The 22,901-nt window shown below is 52.6% G+C and overlaps 1 protein-coding gene across 3 annotated transcripts in view; it reads right to left on the bottom strand.

Moving 5' to 3' along the window:
* Positions 1-11,045, bottom strand: part of LOC144485959 (alanine aminotransferase 2-like) — a 51,789-nt gene extending 40,744 nt beyond the window's left edge. The window contains exons 1-2 of one of the 3 annotated variants that reach the window (XM_078204033.1): positions 10,732-11,045; positions 10,077-10,260 (exon numbers count right to left, since the gene is read on the bottom strand). In XM_078204033.1, the coding sequence (XP_078060159.1) occupies positions 10,077-10,226 (150 nt within the window). In that variant the 5' untranslated portion in view covers positions 10,227-10,260; positions 10,732-11,045. Of the gene's footprint in view, positions 1-10,076; positions 10,389-10,731 lie in introns of those variants that run through there. The other 2 variants (XM_078204034.1, XM_078204032.1) reach the window with 2 other exon arrangements.
* Between the last annotated feature and the right edge of the window lie 11,856 nt (positions 11,046-22,901).

The following is a 22,901-nucleotide window of genomic DNA, read 5'->3' as shown; positions in this document are numbered from 1 at the left end:
AGATGGTGGACGGGCTTTGGGGAGACAGGAGGAGAGTGAATCTTGATTCACGTGACCTAATATCTGGTGATGTCATTCAGTTTCCTGCTTTCTTTTCAATTGTTTCAGCGAAGGATCTTGGGATCTTTGATTATGTGGAGTGTTTTCTCAATTTAAATTGTTATTCCTCTGCCCAGCCCATCACAACAGAACCATAGGATCCCTACAGTGCTGAAAGAGGCCACTCGGCCCATCGAGTCTGCACCGACTCTCCGACAGAGCATCTTCTTCAGGCCCAGTCCATTATCCTATCCCCATAACCCCCCACATTTATCATGGCCAATCAATCTAACCTGGACACTAAGGGGCAATTTAGCACGGCCATTTCACCTAACCCGCACATCTTTGGACTGTGGGAGGAAACCGGAGCACCCGGAGGAAACCCACGCAGACACGGGGAGAACGTGCAAACTCCACACAGACAGTGACCCAAGGCCGGAATTGAACCTGGATTATATTACACAATTACATGTGCAAACTACAGTAGCAAACTCTCTCTGCCATTTCCATGAATGGTATGAATTCTCCTGGTGCCAGTGCACGGTTGTCTGTAGTAATGTGACTGCTCGCTACGGTGCCCCCTGGGCTGGGCAAAGGCAGCTTCATCACTCCATTCACAGATACACCACGCTGCTGTGTCCCAGGCCCACAGCAAGATTCTGTTTCACTCCATCTCCCATCCATCTGAAGATGACGGAGGTTGAGGGGAGACCTGATAGAAGTCTACAAGATTATGAGAGGCATGGACAGAGTGGATAGTCAGAAGCTTTTTCCCTGGGTGGAAGAGTCAATTACTAGGGGGCACAGGTTTAAGGTGCAAGGGGCAAGGTTTAAAGGAGATGTATGAGGTAGATTTTTTACACAGAGGGTGGTGGGTGCCTGGAACTCGTTGCCGGGGGAGGAGTTGGAAGCGGATACGGTCGTGAATTTTAAGGGGCGTCTTGACAAATACATGAATAGGATGGGAATAGAGGGATATGGTCGCTGGAAGGGTGGGGGTTTTTAGTTCAGTCGGGCAGCATGGTCGGTGCAGGCTTGGAGGGGCCAAAGGGCCTGCTCCTGTGTTTGTTGTCTGGCCTGTACACTCTGTACCCTGGAAATCTGATAGCTTTTGGAGCCTGTGTCAGTAAACAAACGCCTTACAAATGTCATTGTGAGGCGCCTCTCTTCCTGCGGGGATGTCTGGTGCCTGTCCCTCTGCCCACCTGCCCCAGTCTGAAATTAAGCAGTGCTGTCTGAAGAGTCAGTGTGGGCAGGGTCTGGGATAACTCAGCACCAGGCTCTGTCTCTCCTTCCGCTGGCTGCAAATTCAGTCAATAAATATTTGGTTTTGCCTCCCAACTTCTGGCACGATGGCACAGTGATTCGCGCTGCTGCCTCACAGCGCCAGGGACCCGGGGCAGCACGGTGGCACAGTGGTTAACACTGCTGCCTCACAGCGCCAGGAACCCGGCGCGGCACGGTGACACAGTGATTCGCACTGCTCCCTCACAGCGCCAGGGACCCGGGGCGGCACGGTGGCACAGTGGTTAACACTGCTGCCTCACAGCGCCAGGGACCCGGGGTAGCACGGTGGCACAGTGGTTAACACTGCTGCCTCACAGCGCCAGGGACCCGGGGCAGCACGGTGGCACAGTGATTCGCGCTGCTGCCTCACAGCGCCAGGGACCCAGGGCAGCACGGTGGCACAGTGATTCGCGCTGCTCCCTCACAGCGCCAGGGACCCGGGGCAGCACGGTGGCACAGTGATTCGCGCTGCTGCCTCACAGTGCCAGGGACCCGGGGTAGCACGGTGGCACAGTGATTCGCGCTGCTGCCTCACAGTGCCAGGGACCCGGGGCAGCACGGTGGCACAGTGATTCGCGCTGCTGCCTCACAGTGCCAGGGACCCGGGGTAGCACGGTGGCACAGTGATTCGCGCTGCTGCCTCACAGTGCCAGGGACCCGGGGCAGCACGGTGGCACAGTGATTCGCGCTGCTGCCTCACAGTGCCAGGGACCCGGGGCAGCACGGTGGCACAGTGATTCGCGCTGCTGCCTCACAGTGCCAGGGACCCGGGGTAGCACGGTGGCACAGTGATTCGCGCTGCTGCCTCACAGTGCCAGGGACCCGGGGCAGCACGGTGGCACAGTGATTCGCGCTGCTCCCTCACAGCGCCAGGGACCCGGGGCAGCACGGTGGCACAGTGATTCGCGCTGCTCCCTCACAGCGCCAGGGACCCGGGGTAGCACGGTGGCACAGTGATTTGCGCTGCTGCCTCACAGCGCCAGGGACCCGGGGCAGCACGGTGACACAGTGGTTAGCACTGCTGCCTCACAGCGCCAGGGACCCGGGGTAGCACGGTGGCACAGTGGTTAGCACTGCTGCCTCACAGCGCCAGGGAGCCGGGACAGCACGGTGGCACAGTGATTAGCACTGCTGCCTCACAGCGCCAGGGACCCGGGGTAGCACGGTGGCACAGTGGTTAGCACTGCTGCCTCACAGCGCCAGGGACCCGGGGCAGCACGGTGACACAGTGATTAGCACTGCTGCCTCACAGCGCCAGGGACCCGGGGCAGCACGGTGGCACAGTGGTTAGCACTGCTGCCTCACAGCGCCAGGGACCCGGGGCAGCACGGTGACACAGTGGTTAGCACTGCTACCTCACAGCGCCAGGGACCCGGGCTCGATTCCCGGCTTGGGTCACTGTCTGTGTGGAGTGTGCACGTTCTCCCCGTGTCTGCGTGGGTTTCCTCCGGGTGCTCCGGTTTCCTCCCACAGTCCAAAGATGTGCGGGTTAGGTGGATTGGTCTTGCTAAATTGCCCCTTAGTGTCAGGGGGATTAGCAGGGTAAACGCATGGGGTTATGTGGATAGGGCCTGGGTGGGATTGTTCTTGGTGATGACTTGATGGGCCGAATGGCCTCTCTCTGCACTGCAGGGATTCTATGATTCTGGGTCTCCTCACTCAGCCTTTTATAGAATTCGACAGCAGCACTGGAGGCTTGTCTCTGATAGCCCTGAGACATGGTCCCACTCTGCCTTTGTTGGATTATAAACAATGTTGATTGTTGTGGAGGAGCTGGGTTCAGCTCAGAGAGTTAATTTCAAACCAGGCTTGAATTACAGCTAGTTATCAGCCTTGTAAATACGTTGGCTAAATTCCTAAACAGAGGGATGATGTGCCAGAAAACATATTGCACAACGAGAGGCAAATCAATGCAAGATGGAGCCAGTTAGGGTGTTGCCTGCTTTGTAAGCGCCTCTCCCAGCTCCTATTACCTGCTGCACGCTGCAAACTTACCTTTAGGCAGGTGCTGTTGAATAACTTTGACGTGATGGTGCTGGAGGAAGTGAATGTTAAAGATATTCTCAATCCAAACTGTAGTACCTGCCGGCCCTGGACTCAGTTCTGACTGGGAGACGGCTGAATTGTCAGTAACTACCTCTACACTGCCGGCCCATTGGCCAGAAATCAATTTCAACTCTCTGAAGTTCAAAGTGTCGAGGTTTGTGTATGAGCTGGCCATTCGTCACTATTCCCTGCTACCTCACTCTCCATCTGAAATTATCTGGGTTAATATCAGTCCCAGTGCCTTGAATTGAGATACCATCGAGCAGACAGGGAAGAGGAAATACCAATCTGGCAACTGTTTCAGCACAGTGTTAGATACAGAGTACCAAATACACAGGAACTAACAGGGCAAGGGAATACACAATGAATGGTAAGACAATCGGAAGTACAGAGGACCAGAAGGACCTTGGGGTACATTTGGGGAAATTGATGGGATTGAAGGCGGATAAATCTCCAGGTCCTAATAATCTTCATCCCAGGGTACTTAAGGAAGTGGCCCTGGAAAGATCCATTGGTGGTTATTTTCTGAAGTTCTTTGGACTCTGGACTGGTTCCTACAGATTGGAGGGTAGCTGATGTAAGTCCGCTATTCAAAAAGGGAGGTAGAAAGAACATAGAACATAGAACATAGAACATTACAGCGCAGAACAGGCCCTTCGGCCCACGATGTTGCACCGACCAGTTAAAAAAAAAACTGTGACCCTCCAACCTAAACCAATTTCTTTTCGTCCATGAACCTATCTACGGATCTCTTAAACGCCCCCAAACTAGGCGCATTTACTACTGATGCTGGCAGGGCATTCCAATCCCTCACCACCCTCTGGGTAAAGAACCTACCCCTGACATCGGTTCTATAACTACCCCCCCTCAATTTAAAGCCATGCCCCCTCGTGCTGGATTTCTCCATCAGAGGAAAAAGGCTATCACTATCCACCCTATCTAAACCTCTAATCATCTTATATGTTTCAATAAGATCCCCTCTTAGCCGCCGCCTTTCCAGCGAAAACAATCCCAAATCCCTCAGCCTCTCCTCATAGGATCTCCCCTCCATACCAGGCAACATCAGAACACAGGGAACTACAGACCAGTGAGCCTGACGTCGGGACTGGGGAAGTTGCCAGAGTCCATTATCAAGGATTTCATAACTCAGCATTTGGAAGGCAGTGGGATAATCAGACAAAGTCAGCATGGATTTACAAAAGGGAAATCATACTTGACGAATCTATTGGAATTTTTTGAGGATGTAACTAGTCGAGTTGACTGTGGAGAACCAGTTGATGTGGTTTATTTAGACTTTCGACAAGATCTCACATAACAGACTACTATGTAAAGTTAAAGCGCATGTGATTGAAAGGGAATGTCTTGAGATGGATAGAAAGCTGGTTAGCAGATAGGAAGCAAAGAGTTGGCATAAATGGGTCTTTATGTGCTTGGCAGTCAGTGACTAGCACGGTTCCGCAGGGATCTGTGCTCGGACCCCAACTGTTCACATTATATATCAATGATTTGGAAGAGGGAACTGAATATATTATCTCCAAATTTGCAGATGATACAAAGTTGGGTGGGAGGGTGAGCTGTGAGGAGGATGCAGAGATGCTTCAGCGTGATTTGGACAGGCTGAGTGTGTGGGTATCTGCATGGCAGATGCAGCATAATGTGGATAAATGTGAGGTTATCCACTTTGGAAGCCAACATAGGAAGGCAGATTATTACTTGAATGGGTGTATTTGCTGCTCCTTATCCTCAGACTAGAATGTCCCACCAGCGGGAGCATCCGCTCCACGTCCACTTCATCCATACCTTCTATCATCTTGTATACCTCAATTTGATCTCCCCTCATTCTTCTCAATTCCAGAGAGTATCGGCCTAAACTGTTCAATCGCTCTTCATACGACAAACCCCCTCATCTCTGGAATCAATCTAGTGAACCTCCTCTGAACTGCCTCCAATGTCACTGCATCATTCCCCAAATAAGGGGACTAAAACTGTGCACAATACTCCAGGTGCGGCCTCACCAATGCCGTGTATAGTTGCAGCAATACTTCCTCATCTTTATATTCTATTCCTTTAGCTAGAAATGCCAACATTCCATTCGCTTGCTTCATTATCTGCTGTTCCTGCATGCTGGTTTTCTGTGACTCATGAACGAGGACACCCAGATCCCTCTGCACTGGAGCACCCTGAAATCTCTCCCCATTTAGATAATAAGTCACTTTCCCATTTTACTGACCAAAATGCATGACCTCACACTTATCCACATTAAACTCCATCTGCCACATTTTGGCCCACTCTCCTAACCGATCTCTATCCATTTGTAAGGTTCTTATTTCCACATTGCAACTTACTGGATTTTAGTAAGGCGTTTGATAAGGTCCCCCATGGTCAGCTTATGATGAAAGTGAGGAGGTGTGGGATAGAGGGAAAGTTGGCCGATTGGATAGGTAACTGGCTATCTGATCGAAGACAGAGGTGGATGGAAAATTTTCGGACTGGAGGCAGGTTGCTAGCGGAGTGCCACAGGGATCAGTGCTTGGTCCTCTGATCGTTGTGATTTTTATTAATGACTTAGAGGACGGGGCTGAAGGGTGGATCAGTAAATTTGCTGATGACACCAAGATTGGTGGAGTAGTGGATGAGGTGGAGGGCTGTTGTAGGCTGCAAAGAGACATAGATAGGATGCAAAGCTGGGCTGAAAAATGGCAAATGGAGTTTAACCCTGATAAATGTGAGGTGATTCATTTTGGTAGGACTAATTTAAATGTGGATTACAGGGTCAAAGGTAGGGTTCTGAAGACTGTGGAGGAGCAGAGAGATCTTGGGGTCCATATCCACAGATCTCTAAAGGTTGCCACTCAAGTGGATAGAGCTGTGAAGAAGGCCTATAGTGTGTTAGCTTTTATTAACAGGGGGTTGGAGTTTAAGAGCCGTGGGGTTCTGCTGCAACTGTACAGGACCTTGGTGAGACCACATTTGGAATATTGTGTGCAGTTCTGGTCACCTCACTATAAGAAGGATGTGGAAGCGCTGGAAAGAGTGCAGAGGAGATTTACCAGGATGCTGCCTGGTTTGGAGGGCAAGTCTTATGAGGAAAGGTTGAGGGAGCTAGGGCTGTTCTCTCTGGAGCGGAGGAGGCTGAGGGGAGACTTAATAGAGGTTTATAAAATGATGAAGGGGACAGATAGGGTGAACGTTCAAAGACTATTTCCTCGGGTGGATGGAGCTATTACAAGGGGGCATAACTATAGGGTTCATGGTGGGAGATATAGGAAGGATATCAGAGGTAGGTTCTTTACGCAGAGAGTGGTTGGGGTGTGGAATGGACTGCCTGCAGTGATAGTGGAGTCAGACACTTTAGGAACATTTAAGCGGTTATTGGACAGGCACATGGAGCACACCAGGATAATAGGGAGTGGGATAGCTTGATCTTGGTTTCAGATAAAGCTCGGCACAACATCGTGGGCCGAAGGGCCTGTCCTGTGCTGTACTGTTCTATGTCTATGTCTACTGTCCCGCCTACTTTTGTGTCATCTGTGAATTTGGCTCTAGAATCTTCTGTCCTAGTATCCAAGTTGTTCATATAGATTGTAAATAGCCGGGGCCCAAGGACTGAACTCTGTGGCACCCCCACCAGTTACCTTTTACCATTCAGAAAAAAACCATTTATCCCAACTCGCTGTCTTCTGTCCATCAGCCAATCGCCTATGCAAGCTAATAAATCACCCCTAATCTGATGGGATCTAAAAGAGTCAATTACTAGGGGGCATAGTTTAAAGTGCGAGGGGCAAGGTTTAAAGGAGATGTACAAGGCAGATTTTTTACACAGAGAGAGGAAGGTGCCCGGAACTAGTTGCCGGGGGAGGCAGTGGAAGCGGATATGATAGTAACTTTTAAGGGGCGTCTTGACAAATACATGAATAGGATAGGAATAGAGGGATATGGTCCCCGGAAGGGCAGGGGGTTTTAGTTCAGTCGGGCAGCATGGTCGGTGCAGGCATGGAGGGCCGAAGGGCCTGTTCCTGTGCTGTAATTTTCTTTGTTCTTTGGACCTCAAAAGGTAGTAATCTCAGGATTGCTACCAGTGCCATGTGCTAGTCAGAGTGGGAATGTCAGGGTAGCTGAGGTGAATACGTGGCTTGAGGGATGGTGCAAGAGGGAGGGATTCAAATTCCCGGGACATTGGAACCAGTTCTAGGGGAGGTGGGACCAGTACAAATCAGACACTCTGCACCTGGGCAGGACTGGAACCAATGTCTGAGGGGGAGTGTTCGCTAGTGCTGTTGGGGAGGGTTTAAGTTAATGTGGCAGGGGAATGGGAACCGATGCAGGAAGTAAAGTGGGGACAGAAACAAAAGACAGTAAGAGGGAAAAGTGGAAGGCAGAGAAACCAAAGACAAAAATCAAAAAGGGCCACAGCACAGAGACTGTGGAGAACTCAGTGAATGGGTCCAGTAAGGCTCAGAGAAATAAAACACAGGGAGAGTGTACAAAACATGACAGCACAGATGGTCTGAGTGAGCAGGGCAGAGAGCAAGGGAAGTTCAGATTAAACTACATTTATTTCAATGTAAGAGGCCTGACGGGCAAGGCAGATGAACTCAGGGCATGGATAAGTACATGGGACTGGGATATTATAGCAATTACTGAAACATGGCTAAGGGAAGGACAGGACTGGCAGCTCAATGTTCCAGGGTACAGATGCTATAGGAAAGTTAGAACAGGAGGTAAGAGAGGAGGGGGAGTTGCACTTTTGATTAGGGAAAGCATCACGGCCGTACTGAGAGGGGATATATCCGAGGGTTCGGCCACTGAGTCTAGATGGGTAGAACTGAGAAATAAGAAGGGGGAAATCACTTTGATAGGGTTGTCCTATAGGCCCCCAAATAGTCAGCGGGAAATTGAGGAGCAAATATGTAAGGAGATTACAAATAGCTCCAAGAAAAATAGGGTGGTAATAGTAGGGGATTTTAACTTTCCCAACATTGACTGGGGCAGCCATAGTATTAGAGGGTTGGATGGAGAGAAATTTGTTGAGTGTATTCAGGAGGAATTTCTCATTCAGTATGTGGATGGCCCGACTGGAGAGGGGGTAAAACTTGACCTCCTCTTGGGAAATAAGGAAGGGCAGGTGACAGAAGTGTTAGTGAGCGATCACTTTGGGACCAGTGACCATAATTCTATTAGTTTTAAGATAGCTATGGAGAATGACGGGTTTGGCCAAAAAGTTAATTCTAAACTGGAGCAAGGCCAATTTTGGTGGCATTGGACAGGAACTTTCAAAAGTTGATTGGGGGAGTCTGCTGGCAGCCAAAGGGATGCTTGGTAAGTGGGAGGCTTTCAAAAGTGTGTTACCCAGGGGTTCAGGGTAAACACATTCCTTTTAGAGTGAAGGGCAAGGCTGGTAAGAGTAATGAACCATGGATGATTCAGGATATGGAGGCCCTGGTCAAGAGGTAGGAGGAGGCACATGACATGCAGTGGCAGCTGGGATCAAGTGGATCCCTTGAAGAGTATCGAGGATGGAGTAGAGTTAAGAGAGAAATCAGGAGGGCAAAAAGGGGACACGAGATTGTTTTGGCAGATAAGGCAAAGGAGAATCCAAAGAGCTTCTACAAATACATAAAGGGCAAAAGAGTAACAAGGGAGAGAGTAGGGCCTCTTAAGGATCAACAAGATCATCTATGTGCGGATCCACAAGAGATGGGTTAGATCCTAAATGAATATTTCTCATCAGTATTCACTGTTGAGAAAGGCATGCATGTTAAGGAACTTGGGGAAATAAATAGTGATGTCCTGAGGAGTGTCCTGAGAGAGACTCACCTGATGAAGGAGCCTGAGGCTCCGAAAGCTAGTGCTGCCAAATAAACCTGGTGGACTTTAATCTGGTGTTGTGAAATTTCTTACTGAGTGTACATATTACAGAAGTAGGGTGCTGGAAGTCTGAAAGCGCATCAAGGTGGATAGAGTTATAGAGTCATAGCGGTTTACAGCATGGAAACAGGCCATTCGGCCCAACTTGTCCATGCCGCCCTTTTTTTAAAAAAAAGCACAAAGGTAATCCCAATTGCCCACATTTGGCCCATATCCCTCTATACCCATCTTACCCATGTAACCGTGGGGCGACAGAGAGCGAGAGAGAGTGAGAGGGAGTGTGTGAGGGAGAGAGAGTGAGATAGAGAGTGTGTGTGAGTGAGTGAGTGCGTGAGGGAGAGAGAGAGAGCGAGAGGGAGTGTGTGTGAGAGAGAGTGTGTGAGGGAGAGAGAGTGAGATAGAGAGAGTGTGTGAGAGAGTGAGTGAGTGTGTGAGGGAGAGAGAGATAGAGAGTGTGTGAGAGAGTGAGTGAGTGTGTGAGGGAGAGAGAGTGAGATAGAGAGTGTGTGAGAGAGAGTGTGTGAGGGAGAGAGAGAGAGCGAGAGGGAGTGTGTGTGAGAGAGTGTGTGAGGGAGAGAGAGTGAGATAGAGTGTGTGAGAGAGTGAGTGAGTGTGTGAGGGAGAGAGAGATAGAGTGTGTGAGGGAGAGAGAGTGTGTGAGAGAGAGTGAGTGTGTGAGGGAGAGAGAGAGAGATAGAGAGAGTGTGAGAGAGTGAGTGAGTGTGTGAGGGAGAGAGAGATAGAGAGTGTGAGAGAGTGAGTGAGTGTGTGAGGGAGAGAGAGAGAGCGCAGTGGGAAGGGTCGCTGTCACAGAGGAGATATTGAAAAGTTCTCACCTGTTGAAGCTCCCGCTCAATCTCCATGGCTCTGGCCACTATGGGCCCCCTGACCGCATATTCCACCTTCTTGATCTGTTGATTCATCGATTCCAAGGTCAGCACCTTCTGGCGGCCAAGGAGCTCGCCATTCACCTCCTGCGTGGACATGTTGTTGAAACTGGCCCTCCGAATGGACAGATCCCTGCGGGAGAGGGAGAGAGAGGTGAGCGCAGGGCTCCTGCTGGCCGTGCCCAGGGTGAAGGCGGACAGGCGGTGTCGGAGCGCTAACACAGGGCAGGCTGTCAGAGGGAGCATCGCGGAATAGCGAACCCTCTGCCTACCCCCTGCACACTAACTCAAAGGTGAAAGATGCAGAGCCAGGAGAAAGGTCATTATTGATTGAAAAAGAAAGTTAATGACCCATCTGTTTTGTTATTGGAAAGATCCAGTTTGATCACCTGGACTTTTGAACCGAGTCCAAAACATCGAGATTTAAACAAGACAACGTCAGAGAGAAAGAGAGAGAGAGGCAAAAGTCCCAGAAAACTGACACACTTCAAGGAGCAACTTTCTTCAAGTTCACAACAAGTTTCAAAAGTTGTTGAACTTTTAAAAAGTTTCTCCATTCCCCGTTGACCCCTCCAGGGTGAGGGGGGAGAGATGTCATACCCACCTTTGGGTCCCTCACTCAGGCTCCACTAGCTCACAAACTCTCTCTCTCTCTCTCTGCCTTCTCCAAAGTCTCTGTCACTGTCTAACCACTGCCCCGCTTTTTCAATAGGTTCCTGACATTCACACCCGGCTGCGAACGGGACCTGTTGGCTGGTTTCAGAAAAACAGCTCCAAAAGATTAGATACAACAGCGGGCGACAGAGTCCCAGCCCAGTGACAAACTTCTGCCTTTTAAAATAATTGAATCGCACTCAACAAAATCTCCCCTTCCTTCATTCAAAAAGCAAACTGCCCTGACTGGTCACGCCTGTCAGTAAATATTTATACGTGAAAGACCTATATTTATTCAAATAAAGTGTCGAAACTTCTTGAAGGGGAAATCTTAAAGGGATATCATTTCCTCCCTGATGACTATTAAAGGGGAAGCAGTCTGCCTGAACCGCAGCTCTTAAAGGGACAGAGGCCTGATTGTCAGTTTTTTAAATCTTAATCTCTTTTGTCATTCACCTGGGTGTCAGGTGACAAGGCCAGCATATATTGCCCATCCTTAACTCACCTTCAGCAGCACGATTTTCAACTCTGATTACATTTATTCCTGGAGGTTTCATCATAGGGGCGGCACGGTGGCACAGTGGTTAGCACTGCTGCCTCACAGCGCCAGGGACCCAGGGCAGCACGGTGGCACAGTGGTTAGCGCTGCTGCCTCACAGCGCCAGGGACCCGGGGCACCACGGTGGCACAGTGGTTAGCACTGCTGCCTCACAGCGCCAGGGACCCAGGGCGGCACGGTGGCACAGTGGTTAGCGCTGCTGCCTCACAGTGCCAGGGACCCGGGCAGCACGGTGGCACAGTGGTTAGCGCTGCTGCCTCACAGTGCCAGGGACCCGGGGCAGCACGGTGACACAGTGGTTAGCACTGCACCCTCACAGTGCCAGGGACCCGGGGCAGCACGGTAGCACAGTGGGTTAGCGCTGCTGCCTCACAGTGCCAGGGACCCGGGGCAGCACGGTGGCACAGTGGTTAGCGCTGCTGCCTCACAGCGCCAGGGACCCGGGGCACCACGGTGGCACAGTGGTTAGCGCTGCTGCCTCACAGCGCCAGGGACCCGGGGCACCACGGTGGCACAGTGGTTAGCGCTGCTGCCTCACAGCGCCAGGGACCCACTTTCGATTCCCGGCTTGGATCACTGTCTCTGTGGAGTCTGCACGTTCTCCCCGTGTCTGCGTGGGTTTCCTCCGGGTGCACGGGTTTCCTCCCACAGTCCAAAGATGTTAGGTTGATTGGCCGTGCTAAATTGCCCCTTAGTGTTGGGGGATTAGCAGGGTAAATCCGTGGAGTTCCAGGGATACGGGGGCTGGGTGGGAATGTGGTCAGTGCCGGTTCGATCGAATGAGTGGCCTGCTTCTGCACTCTAGGATTCTAGGATTCATAGAGGTTTACAGCATGGAAACAGGCCCTTCGGCCCAACTTGTCCATGCCGCCCTTTTATTTTAAACCCCGAAGCTAATCCCAATCGCCCGCATTTGGCCCATATCCCTCTATACCCATCGTACCCATGTAACCGTCTAAATGCTTTTTAAAAGACAAAATTGTACCCGCCTCTACTACTACCTCTGGCAGCTCGTTCCAGACACTCACCACCCTCTGTGTGAAAAAATTGCCCCTGTGGACACTTTTGTATCTCTCCCCTCTCACCTTAAACCTATGCTCTCTAGTTTTAGACTCCCCTACTTTTGGGAAAAGATATTGACTATCTAGCTGATCTGTGCCCCTCATTATTTTATAGACCTCTATAAGGTCACCCCTCAGCCTCCTACGCTCCAGAGAAAAAAGTCCCAGTCTATCCAGCCTCTCCTTATAACTCAATCCATCGAGTCCCGGCAGCATCCTCGTAAATCTTTTCTGCACTCTTTCTAGTTTAATAATATCCTTTCTATAATAGGGTGATCAGAACTGTACACGGTATTCCAAGTGTGGCCTTGCCAATGTCTTGTACAACTTCAACAAAACGTCCCAACGCCTGTATTCAATGTCCTGACCAATGAAGTAAGAAGTTTAACAACACCAGGTTAAAGTCCAACAGGTTTATTTGGTAGCAAAAGCCACACAAGCTTTCGGAGCTCTTAGCCCCTTCTTCAGGTCTTACCTTCTCTCACCTGAAGAAGGGGCTAAGAGCTCCGAAAGCTTGTGTGGCTTTTGCTACCAAATAAACCTGTTGGACTTTAACCTGGTGTTGTTAAACTTCTTACTGTGTTTACCCCAGTCCAACGCCGGCATCTCCACATCATGACTGACCAATGAAACCAAGCATGCTGAATGCCTTCTTCACCACTCTGTCCACCTGTGACTCCACTTTCAAGGAGCTATGAACCTCTACTCCGAAATCTCTTTGTTCTGGAACTCTCCCCAACGCCCTACCATTAACTGAGTAAGTCCTGCCCTGGTTCAATCTACCAAAATGCAAGACCTCACGTTTATCTAAATTAAACTCCATCTGCCATTTGTCAGCCCACTGCCCCAATTGATCAAGATCCCGTTGCAATCCTAGATAACCTTCTTCACTGTCCACTATGCCACCAATCTTGGTGTCATCTGCAAACTTACTAACCTTAAATTCTATTCCAAATAATGACATCATGGTGGGGCCAGAAATAAATAAATAAATAATAGCAGATGTGTGTAAAACTGGTACAGCAATTATCATGGGGGATTCTAATCTACATAGCAAATATTCCCCCAGTACTGACCCTCTGACAGTGCGGCACTCCCTCAGTACTGACCCTCTGACAGTGCAGCACACCCTCAGCACTGACCCTCTGACAGTGCGGCACTCCCTCAGCACTGACCCTCTGACAGTGCGGCACTCCCTCAGTACTGACCCTCTGACAGTGCGGCACTCCCTCAGTACTGACCCTCTGACAGTGCGGCACTCCCTCAGTACTGACCCTCACAGTGCGGCGCTCCCTCAGTACTGACCCGCTGACAGTGTGGCACTCCTTCAGTACTGACCCTCTGACAGTGCAGCACTCCCTCAGTACTGACCCTCTGACAGTGCAACACTCCCTCAGTACTGACCCTCTGACAGTGCGGCACTCCCTCAGAACTGATCCTCTCACAGTGCGGAACTCCCTCAGTACTGACCCTCTGACAGTGCGGCACTCCCTCAGTACTGACCCTCACAGTGCGGCACTCCCTCAGCACTGACCCTCTGACAGTGCGGCGCTCCCTCAGTACTGACCCGCTGACAGTGCAGCACTCCCTCAGTACTGACCTTCTGACAGTGCGGCACTCCCTCAGTACTGACCCTCTGACAGTGCGGCACTCCCTCAGCACTGACCCTCTGACAGTGCGGCACTCCCTCAGTACTGACCCTCTGACAGTGCCGCACTCCCTCAGTACTGACCCTCTGACAGTGCAACACTCCCTCAGCACTGACCCTCTGACAGTGCGGCACTCCCTCAGTACTGACCTTCTGACAGTGCGGCACTCCCTCAGTACTGACCCTCTGACAGTGCGGCACTCCCTCAGCACTGACCCTCTGACAGTGCGGCACTCCCTCAGTACTGACCCTCTGACTGTGCAGCACTCCCTCAGTACTGACCCTCTGACTGTGCAACACTCCCTCAGTACTGACCCTCTGACAGTGCGGCACTCCCTCAGTACTGACCCTCTGACAGTGCGGCACTCCCTCAGTACTGACCCTCTGACAGTGCGGCACTCCCTCAGTACTGACACTGACAGTGCGGCACTCCCTCAGTACTGACCCTCTGACAGTGCGGCACTCCCTCAGTACTGACCTTCTGACAATGCGGCACTCATAGAAACATAGAAACCCTACAGTACAGAAAGAGGCCATTCGGCCCATCGAGTCTGCACCGACCACAATCCCACCCAGGCACTACCCCCATATCCCTACATATTTTACCCGCTAATCCCTCTAGTCTACGCATCCCAGAACACTAAGGGGCAATTTTAGCATGGCCAATCGACCTATCTCGCACAGCTTTGGACTGTGGGAGGAAACCGGAGCACCCGGAGGAAACCGACACAGACACGAGGAGAATGTGCAAACTCCACACCGACAGTGACCCAAGCTGGGAATCGAACCCAGGTCCCTGGAGCTGTGAAGCAGCAGTGCTAACCACTGTGCTGCCGTGCCACCCTCCCTCAGTGCTGACCCTCTGACAGTGCAGCACTCCCTCAGTACTGACCCTCTGACAGTGCGGCACTCCCTCAGCACTGACCCTCTGATATTGCGATTGTCCCTCAGTGCTGACCTTCTGACAGTACGGCACTCCCTCAGTACTGACCCTCTGACAGTGCGGCACTCCCTCAGCACTGACCCTCTGACAGTGCAGCACTCCCTCAGCACTGACCCTCTGACAGTGCGGCACTCCCTCAGCACTGACCCTCTGACAGTGCGGCACTCCCTCAGTACTGACCCTCTGACAGTGCGGCACTCCCTCAGTACTGACCCTCTGACAGTGCGGCACTCCCTCAGCACTGACCCTCTGACAGTGTGGCACTCCCTCAGTACTGACCCTCTGACAGTGCGGCACTCCCTCAGTACTGACCCTCTGACAGTGCGGCACTCCCTCAGTACTGACCCTCTGACAGTGCGGCACTCCCTCAGCACTGACCCTCTGACAGTGCGGCACTCCCTCAGTACTGACCCTCTGACAGTGCGGCATTCCCTCAGTACTGACCCTCTGACAGTGCGGCACTCCCTCAGTACTGACCTCTGACAGTGCGGCACTCCCTCAGCACTGACCCTCTGACAGTGCGGCACTCCCTCAGTACTGACCCTCTGACAGTGCGGCACTCCCTCAGTACTGACCCTCTGACAGTGCGGCACTCCCTCAGCACTGACCCTCTGACAGTGCGGCACTCCCTCAGTACTGACCCTCTGACAGTGCGGCACTCCCTCAGCACTGACCCTCTGACAGTGCGGCACTCCCTCAGTACTGACCCTCTGACAGTGCGGCACTCCCTCAGCACTGACCCTCTGACAGTGCGGCACTCCCTCAGTCCTGACCCTCTGACAGTGCGGCACTCCCTCAGCACTGACCCTCTGACAGTGCGGCACTCCCTCAGTACTGACCCTCTGACAGTGCGGCACTCCCTCAGTACTGACCCTTTGACAGTGCGGCACTCCCTCAGTACTGACCCTCTGACAGTGCGGCACTCCCTCAGTACTGACCCTCTGACAGTGCGGCACTCCCTCAGCACTGACCCTCTGACAGTGCGGCACTCCCTCAGTACTGACCCTCTGACAGTGCAGCACTCCCTCAGCACTGACCCTCTGACAGTGCGGCACTCCCTCAGTACTGACCCTCTGACAGTGCGGCACTCCCTCAGTACTGACCCTCTGACAGTGCGGCACTCCCTCAGTACTGACCCTCTGACAGTGCGGCACTCCCTCAGTACTGACCCTCTGACAGTGCGGCACTCCCTCAGCACTGACCCTCTGACAGTGCGGCACTCCCTCAGTACTGAACCTCTGACAGTGCGGCACTCCCTCAGCACTGACCCTCTGACAGTGCGGCACTCCCTCAGCACTGACCCTCTGACAGTGCGGCACTCCCTCAGTACTGACCCTCTGACAGTGCGGCACTCCCTCAGTACTGACCCTCTGACAGTGCAGCACTCCCTCAGTACTGACCCTCTGACAGTGCGGCACTCCCTCAGTACTGACCCTCTGACAGTGCAGCACTCCCTCAGTACTGACCCTCTGACAGTGCGGCACTCCCTCAGCACTGACCCTCTGACAGTGCGGCACTCCCTCAGCACTGACCCTCTGACAGTGCAGCACTCCCTCAGTACTGACCCTCTGACAGTGCGGCACTCCCTCAGCACTGACCCTCTGACAGTGCGGCACTCCCTCAGCACTGACCCTCTGACAGTGCGGCACTCCCTCAGCACTGACCCTCTGACAGTGCGGCACTCCCTCAGCACTGACCCTCTGACAGTGCAGCACTCCACAGTTACGACATATATTTTTGAAGTCTATTAACGATTTGAAACATTGCCCTTTGAAGTGGTCTTTCTTTCTTTTGAATGAATTTTCCATGTGTGCCGAGTCCTGCAACCTTCTCCATTGACATCTTCCGGGGCAAGTTCTTTTTCAAAAACTTTACAACTAACCCAGGTACATTTTCATTATTCTTGTCTCTTGCAGAGCACTCTGCCTCCTCAACTGGGATTTGGGCCAAATGCGGGCAATGAGGATTAGCTTCAGGGTTTCAAAAAATAGGGTGGCACGGACATGTTGGGCCTAAGGCCTGTTTCCATGCTGTAAACCTCTATGAACCTATGATCCTATAACTGCTTTTCAGAGAAGTGATGTGGAAGACTCAATGAATACAAGTGAAATCATTCAAATGTACGGCTGAGGGATAGCAAGGTGAAGTAAATTTACTCGTCACAAGTAAGGCTTACATTCACACTGCAATGAAGTTACTGTGAAATTCCCCTCGTCGCCACACTCCTGTGCCTCTTCGGGAACACTGAGGGAAAAGTTAGCACGGTCAAAGCACCCTAACAATGACCCAGTGAGCCGGTCAGCGGGAGTTCAGGATAGTTGAGTGGATATCAGGGAAAGTAGGAGGAAGCTGATTTCCAAAGTTCCAAAGCTAGATTTCCAAACTGCATTTGATCAGGCGCTACCTAAAAGGTTAATAGATAAAATCAGGACTGAAGGAATCGAGGGTAATGTCTTCGCACGTTTGCAGGGTTGGATAATGAAGAGGCAGCAGAGAGTAAGAAGTGAGAGAATTGATGCACTACCAATTACGACGCGAAGACTTCTGAGAGTGAGGGAAAACTAATAGGCTTTTATTCACTGAGAACAGGAGCACACCCTTGTAGCTGACCTGGTCTGAACTGAGGCAAGGAGGAGGAGGACCATCACCTTTATACCCCACTCTGGGTGGAAAGGGAGGGGTCCCAGGTGGAAAGGGAGGAGTCTCGGGCCAGGTGCAGCATGGGTGTGTCCAGGCACATACATGTAGTAACAGTGGTTCACCACAAGAATAAGTGAGACTTACTGAAGTTAGCAGGTCGGGAATAGCAGAGTGCTGCAAGGATCAGCTAATTGCAACCTATGTTGATGAGTTCAATGAAGAGACACAGAGAAATGTATCTAAGTTTGCTGATGATACAATGTTAAGTGGGAAGCTCATCTGTGGGGAGGACACAAGGATACACGTTGGGTGAGTGGGCAACAAGATGGCAGATGGAGTATAATAAGACCATAAGACATAGGAGCAGAATTAGGCCACTCGGCCCATCGAGTCTGCTCCGCCATTCAATCATGGCTGATATTTTTCCTATCCCCATTCTCCTGCCTTTTCCCCATAACCCCTGATCCCCTTATTATTCAAGAACCTATATATCTCTGTCTTAAAGACACTCAATGACCCGACCTCCACAGCCTTCTGCGGCAAAGAGTTCCACAGATTCACCATTCTCTGGCTGAAAAAATTCCTCCTCATCTCTGTTTTAAAGGATCGTCCCTTTAGCCTGAGGTTGTGCCTCTGGTTCTAGTTTTTCCTACTAGTGGAAACATCCTCTCCACATCCACTCTATCCAGTTTATTACATATGATTTCCCCCTGACAAAGCAACGCTGACTATCTTTGATTAATCCTCACCTCTCCAAGTGGAGATTAATTCTGTCCCTCAGAATTTTTACTTATCACTGATGTGAGACCACTGAAGTGCAACAGGTCCACAGCAGACACCACTTCCCTGGCCCAACTCCCTGGATCACCTAGATAACAAGGACACCTGTGTCAGACTCCTATTTATTGACTACAGCTCAGCCTTCAACACCATTATTCCCACGAAACTCATCTCCAAACTCCGTGGCCTGGGCCTCGGCACCTCCCTCTGCGACTGGATCCTGAACTTCCTAACTCACAGACCACAATCAGTAAGGATAGACAACAACACCTCCTCCACAATCATCCTCAACACCGGTGCCCCACAAGGCTGTGTTCTCAGCCCCCTACTATACTCCTTATACACCAATGACTGTGTGGCCAAATTCCCCTCCAATTCGATTTTCAGGTTTGCTGACGACACCACCACAGTGGGTCGGATCTCAAACAATGACGAGACAGAGTACAGGAATGAGATAGAGAATCTGGTGAACTGGTGCGGTGACAATAATCTCTCCCTCAATGTCAACAAGACGAAGGAGATTGTCATCGACTTCAGGAAGCGTAAAGGAGAACATGCCCCTGTCTACATCAATGGGGACGAAGTAGAAAGGGTCGAGAGCTTCAGGTTTTTAGGTCTCCAGATCACCAACAACCTGTCCTGGTCCCCCCATGCCGACAATATAGTTAAGAAAGCCCACCAATGCCTCTACTTTCTCAGAAGACTAAGGAAATTTGGCATGTCAGCTACAATGCTCACCAACCTTTACAGATGCACCATAGAAAGCAGTCTTTCTGGTTGTATCACAGCTTGGTATGGGGCTCCTGCTCTGCCCAAGAACGCAAGAAACTACAAAAAGTCGTGAATGTAGCCCAATCCATCACTCAAACCAGCCTCCCATCCATTGACTCTGTCTACACTTCCCGCTGCCTCGGCAAAGTAGCCAGCATAATTAAGGACTCCACGCACCCCGGACATTCTCTCTTCCACCTTCTTCGTTCAGGAAAAAGATACAAAAGCCTGAGGTCACGTACCAACCGACTCAAGAACAGCTTCTTCCCTGCTGCTGTCAGACTTTTGAATGGACCTACCTTGCATTAAGTTGATCTTTCTCTACACCCTAGCTATGACTGTAACACTACATTCTGCACTCTCACGTTTCCTTCTCTATGAACGGTATGTTTTGTCTGTATAGCGCGCAAGAAACAATACTTTTCACTGTATTACTGTGACAATAATAAATCAAATCAAATCATTCACCACCCCACACAAGAAAAAGCTAACATGAATAATAATATATAAGCAAAAGGCCCAGGAGGCAAGAAGACAACAAGTCAAAGATAAAGACAAGGCATCACCGGGGGCAACAAGGGTCGGATGTGAGCCGAAAGAAAAGTGTGAAAGAAAGGTGACATGTCCTCTCTGTCCGACCCCAAAAATCTCTCTGTATGTGTGACACGCCCAACCCGCCCCCAACGATGCACAGCCAACGAAAAGGAAAGAAAAAGGCCAAAATATGAAGCACAGGGAGAAAGGGCGGCAACGAGAGACAACGCCCACATCCCACTGCCCACAAACTTACCGACTCAATACCCCGGGGTCCTTCCGACCACCCCCTAACAAAGGGACACCAGACCAAAAACACCCCCTCTGGTTTCTTTCTTTCCCTCCCCCGCTCTTGCTCACACACAACCTGACACTGAACACGAAGACAATATTTGCCACTCACCCCCAGCAAGACCCCAATAAAAGGGAACGAAGGGAAAAAAGGGAAAGGAAAGAACCCAAAACATGAGAGAAAATACCCCACCGCCTGGGGAACAACCAGCCTACTGAACAGAGTCAAACCTCTCCATAACCCCCACAAACAAGACTTGGAAAGACTTGAATCCGAGTAAAGACTCGCATTCCAACTATTATCTTGTAATTGAGTCGGTGTCTATATATGCCCTGTTTGTGAACTCAATTCCCAAACACCTGATGAAGGAGCAGCGCTCCGAAAGCTCACGCTACCAAATAAACCTGTTGGACTTTAACCTGGTGTTGTGAGACTTCTTACAGTATTTACCCCAGTCCAACACCGGCATCTCCACATCATGACTACAAACAAGAAGGACCTCCCTAGACTCCCCAACATTCTCCAGAACCCAACACAATCAACCCAGATGATGCTGAAAGAACCCCCCCTCGAGGGGTCCCCCCATAACACCACAGAGACCAAACCTACAAAAAGGACCCCCTGCCCCAGGAATGACACCTCTCTACCCAAGACCCACACCAATCTCAAGCACCACCCCCCCGCCCCACCCCTCTCACTCCGGCCCCCGATCCAACCTTTCCACAGTAACATCATTACATCGCTAATGTAAGCTTCTGGGGACATTAATTAATTAATAAATAAGCAAATAAAGTGTTGATGAAGTAATTTTTGCACAACCAACAAAATACCTATCTTCATACCAAACCCATAAACCATCCGAATAAACGGGAACATCCCGACACCAACTTTTTCTGCCAACTAGTGCCCCCACACCAATCTGATACATATCACCCGGGGCGGGGATAGGGATGGGGATGGGGATGGGGATGGGGATGGGGTGGGGATGGGGATGGGGTGGGGATGGGGATGGGGTGGGGATCAGGCGGGGACGGGGGTGGGGATGGGGTGGGGATGGGGCGGGGATAGGGATGGGGATGGGGCGGGGATGGGAATGGGGATGGGGATGGGGATGAGGATGGGAATGGGGATGGGGATGGGGCGGGGATGGGGGCGGGGATGGGGATGGGATGGGGATGGGGATGGGGATCGGGCGGGGATGGGGATGGGGCGGGGATGGGGCGGGGATGGGGATGGGGATGGGGCGGGGATGGGGATGGGGTGGGGATGGGGATGGGGATGGGGATGGGGATGGGGATCGGGCGGGGACGGGGGTGGGGATGGGGCGGGGATGGGGTGGGGATGGGGATCGGGCGGGGACGGGGGTGGGGATGGGGCGGGGATGGGGATGGGGATGGGGATGGGGATGGGGTGGGGATGGGGATGGGGATGGGGATGGGGATGGGGCGGGGATGGGGATGGGGTGGGGATGAGGATGGGGATGGGGATCGGGCGGGGACGGGGGTGGGGATGGGGCGGGGATGGGGATCGGGTGGGGATGAGGATGGGGATGGGGCGGGGATGGGGATGGGGATGGGGATGGGGATGGGGTGGGGATGGGGATGGGGATGGGGATGGGGATGGGGCGGGGATGGGGATGGGGTGGGGATGAGGATGGGGATGGGGATCGGGCGGGGACGGGGGTGGGGATGGGGCGGGGATGGGGATGGGGATGGGGTGGGGATGGGGATCGGGTGGGGATGAGGATGGGGATCGGGCGGGGACGGGGGTGGGGATGGGGATGGGGATGGGGATGGGGATGGGGTGGGGATGGGGATCGGGCGGGGACGGGGGTGGGGATGGGGATCGGGTGGGGATGAGGATGGGGATGGGGATCGGGCGGGGACGGGGGTGGGGATGGGGCGGGGATGGGGATGGGGATGGGGATGGGGTGGGGATGGGGATCGGGTGGGGATGAGGATGGGGATGGGGATCGGGCGGGGACGGGGGTGGGGATGGGGATGGGGATGGGGATGGGGTGGGGATGGGGATCGGGCGGGGACGGGGGTGGGGATGGGGCGGGGATGGGGATGGGGATGGGGATGGGGATAGGGTGGGGATGGGGATGGGGTGGGGATGGGGATCGGGCGGGGACGGGGGTGGGGATGGGGCGGGGATGGGGATGGGGAAGGGGATGGGGTGGGGATGGGGATGGGGTGGGGATGGGGATGGGGATGGGGATGGGGTGGGGATGGGGATGGGGTGGGGATGGGGATGGGGATGGGGCGGGGATGGGGATGGGGATGGGGATGGGGCGGGGATGGGGATGGGGTGGGGATGGGGTGGGGATGGGGATGGGATGGGGATGGGGATGGGGATGGGGCGGGGATGGGGATGGGGATGGGGATGGGGCGGGGATGGGGATCGGGCGGGGACGGGGGTGGGGATGGGGTGGGGATGGGGTGGGGATGGGGATGGGATGGGGATGGGGTGGGGATGGGGCGGGGATCAGGCGGGGACGGGGGTGGGGATGGGGATGGGATGGGGATGGGGTGGGGATGGGGATGGGGTGGGGATCAGGCGGGGACGGGGGTGGGGATGGGGTGGGGATCAGGCGGGGACGGGGGTGGGGATGGGGTGGGGATGGGGATGGGGATGGGGATGGGGATGGGGATGGGGTGGGGATGGGGCGGGGATGGGGATTGATAAAGATGATAAATGAGATATAAATGGGGGTGATTATGGGTCAGAAAGAGCTGGAAAGATCTGCCACCTGCTCTGTGATTGGCTCAGTAAAATGATTGACAAAGTAGTCCTGTTTGTGATTGGCTGTGAGAGACTCCGCTCATCATTTTGGGGCTCCGTGCCTGGCACCGAGTGCTCCACTGAGGAGATGCCGCAATCAGAGCAGCC

Source organism: Mustelus asterias, unplaced genomic scaffold (assembly GCF_964213995.1).
Source record: "Mustelus asterias unplaced genomic scaffold, sMusAst1.hap1.1 HAP1_SCAFFOLD_253, whole genome shotgun sequence".
NCBI classification, from domain to species: Eukaryota; Metazoa; Chordata; class Chondrichthyes; order Carcharhiniformes; family Triakidae; genus Mustelus; species Mustelus asterias.
Note: the sequence above shows the minus strand (reverse complement) of the source record. Positions and strands in the feature narration are given on the sequence as shown.